Source organism: Phaethon lepturus, unplaced genomic scaffold (genome assembly GCF_000687285.1).
Source record: "Phaethon lepturus isolate BGI_N335 unplaced genomic scaffold, ASM68728v1 scaffold37804, whole genome shotgun sequence".
Lineage (NCBI taxonomy): Eukaryota > Metazoa > Chordata > Aves > Phaethontiformes > Phaethontidae > Phaethon > Phaethon lepturus.
Window position 1 is genome coordinate 1 of NW_010537695.1, and position 1362 is coordinate 1362.

At 57.9% G+C, this 1362-nt stretch overlaps 1 protein-coding gene across 1 annotated transcript in view; it reads left to right on the forward strand.

Annotated features, from left to right (window-relative positions):
* Positions 1–298: 298 nt before the first annotated feature.
* Positions 299–1362, forward strand: part of LOC104620370 (nuclear envelope pore membrane protein POM 121C-like) — a gene marked incomplete at its 5' end in the record, with an annotated part of 9782 nt that continues 8718 nt past the window's right edge. Inside the window, one exon of the mRNA XM_010286565.1 lies at positions 299–466. Coding sequence (XP_010284867.1) covers positions 299–466 — 168 coding nt within the window. The remainder of the gene's footprint in view (positions 467–1362) is intronic.

Genomic DNA, 1362 nt, shown 5'->3' on the forward strand with positions numbered 1-1362 from the left:
GCCCCTGCGGCCTCGCCTCCCGCGTGGTCAGCGCCGAAGGCGCTTCACCCTGATGGGCCTGAGCGGGGCCGGGAAGCCAGTTCCCTGGCCCTCAGCCGGCTGGGCTGCCCGGAGCAGCCCTGCTCCGTCCCCATGCCGAGCGCTGCCGCGTTGCGGGGAGGATTGGGCAGTCCAAACCTCCTGGAGAGGCTTTGCGGGAGATCCCTCTCCCCACTCCCATGGAGGCAGCCGGGGTGCTGGGTGGGGCGGTCTTGCTCTGGGGATCCCAGCTGTCCTAATGCCTTGCTTTGCCTCACAGCCTGGAGCAGCTGATCTCACCCGTGGCCTTCCCGGCCAACAGCAGCCTGGACCCATGTGCAAAAGAGACTGTGCTGAATGCCATCAAGGAGAGCAGGAAGAGGGCTGTGGAGGAGGAAGAGGAGGAGGACGACCAGGCGTTTGGGAATGATCAGGAGAGCAAGAGAAGGTAATAAGCCAGCAGTCCAGGTCACTGCCAGTGCATTGGGAAGGTCGTAAATGGGGGTAGCACTTCAGTGGTGACAAATGGGATGTGTCCAAGAGCGTGCCAGGCCCGGTGTGACCAGGAGTCTGGGTTGGAAAAGGGGTGTGGGAAATGAACCGCAGAGAGGAAGCACACCCCATCACCTGGCCCTCTGGGCTGTGTCGGAAAGTCCTCCGAGACTTTTGTTTTGTCCTTGAGATCAAAGGGATGTGGTTTAGGTTTTTGTCTGGGCAAGCTTGTGGGTCAAGCGTGTTCCCCTGTGTTACTGGGGTTGGGAGGGGCTGGGATGTGGTTTGAGGAAGCCTGGCAGGGCTCCCTGGCAGGGGAGTGGCTTCTGTCATCATGGGGCTTTGCAGACTGGGGAAACTTGTGGGAAATCCTGGTATCTGCTGTAGGCTTATCGTCTCTATCCTTTAATCAGCCCCAGGCTTCCAGGAGAGACAGGATCCCCAAGACTCACAGCCCCAGGTGGAAACATTGCACTTTAAAAGATGTGCATGCTTCCTTTGTGCTCTGTAGTTAGCAAAAGGAGGTAGAAACACAAGGGTAAACAAGAGACGCTGTCTTCTGCTTTTGTTAGTCAAGGTCAGCAATTTCCAGCTCTGAGCTTGAAGAAATGAAGGTGCAGTGCCTTTGCCAGTGCTCTGGCAAGGACAAGGTATAAATCCTGGGTGCCAGGGTCTGCCAGAGCCTTTCTAACTGCCTGGGCACAGCACTGCCTCGCCGTTCTCCCCTCCTGTTTTTCATCCTTTCCACTTGTGTACATGGAGGCCATTTGCCTGATGCCCTTCTGTCCCTCGTGTGCTGGGGCTGCCTGCCTGGGCTTGAGCAGAGGAGCTGAGAGACCACAGAAGAGCGGC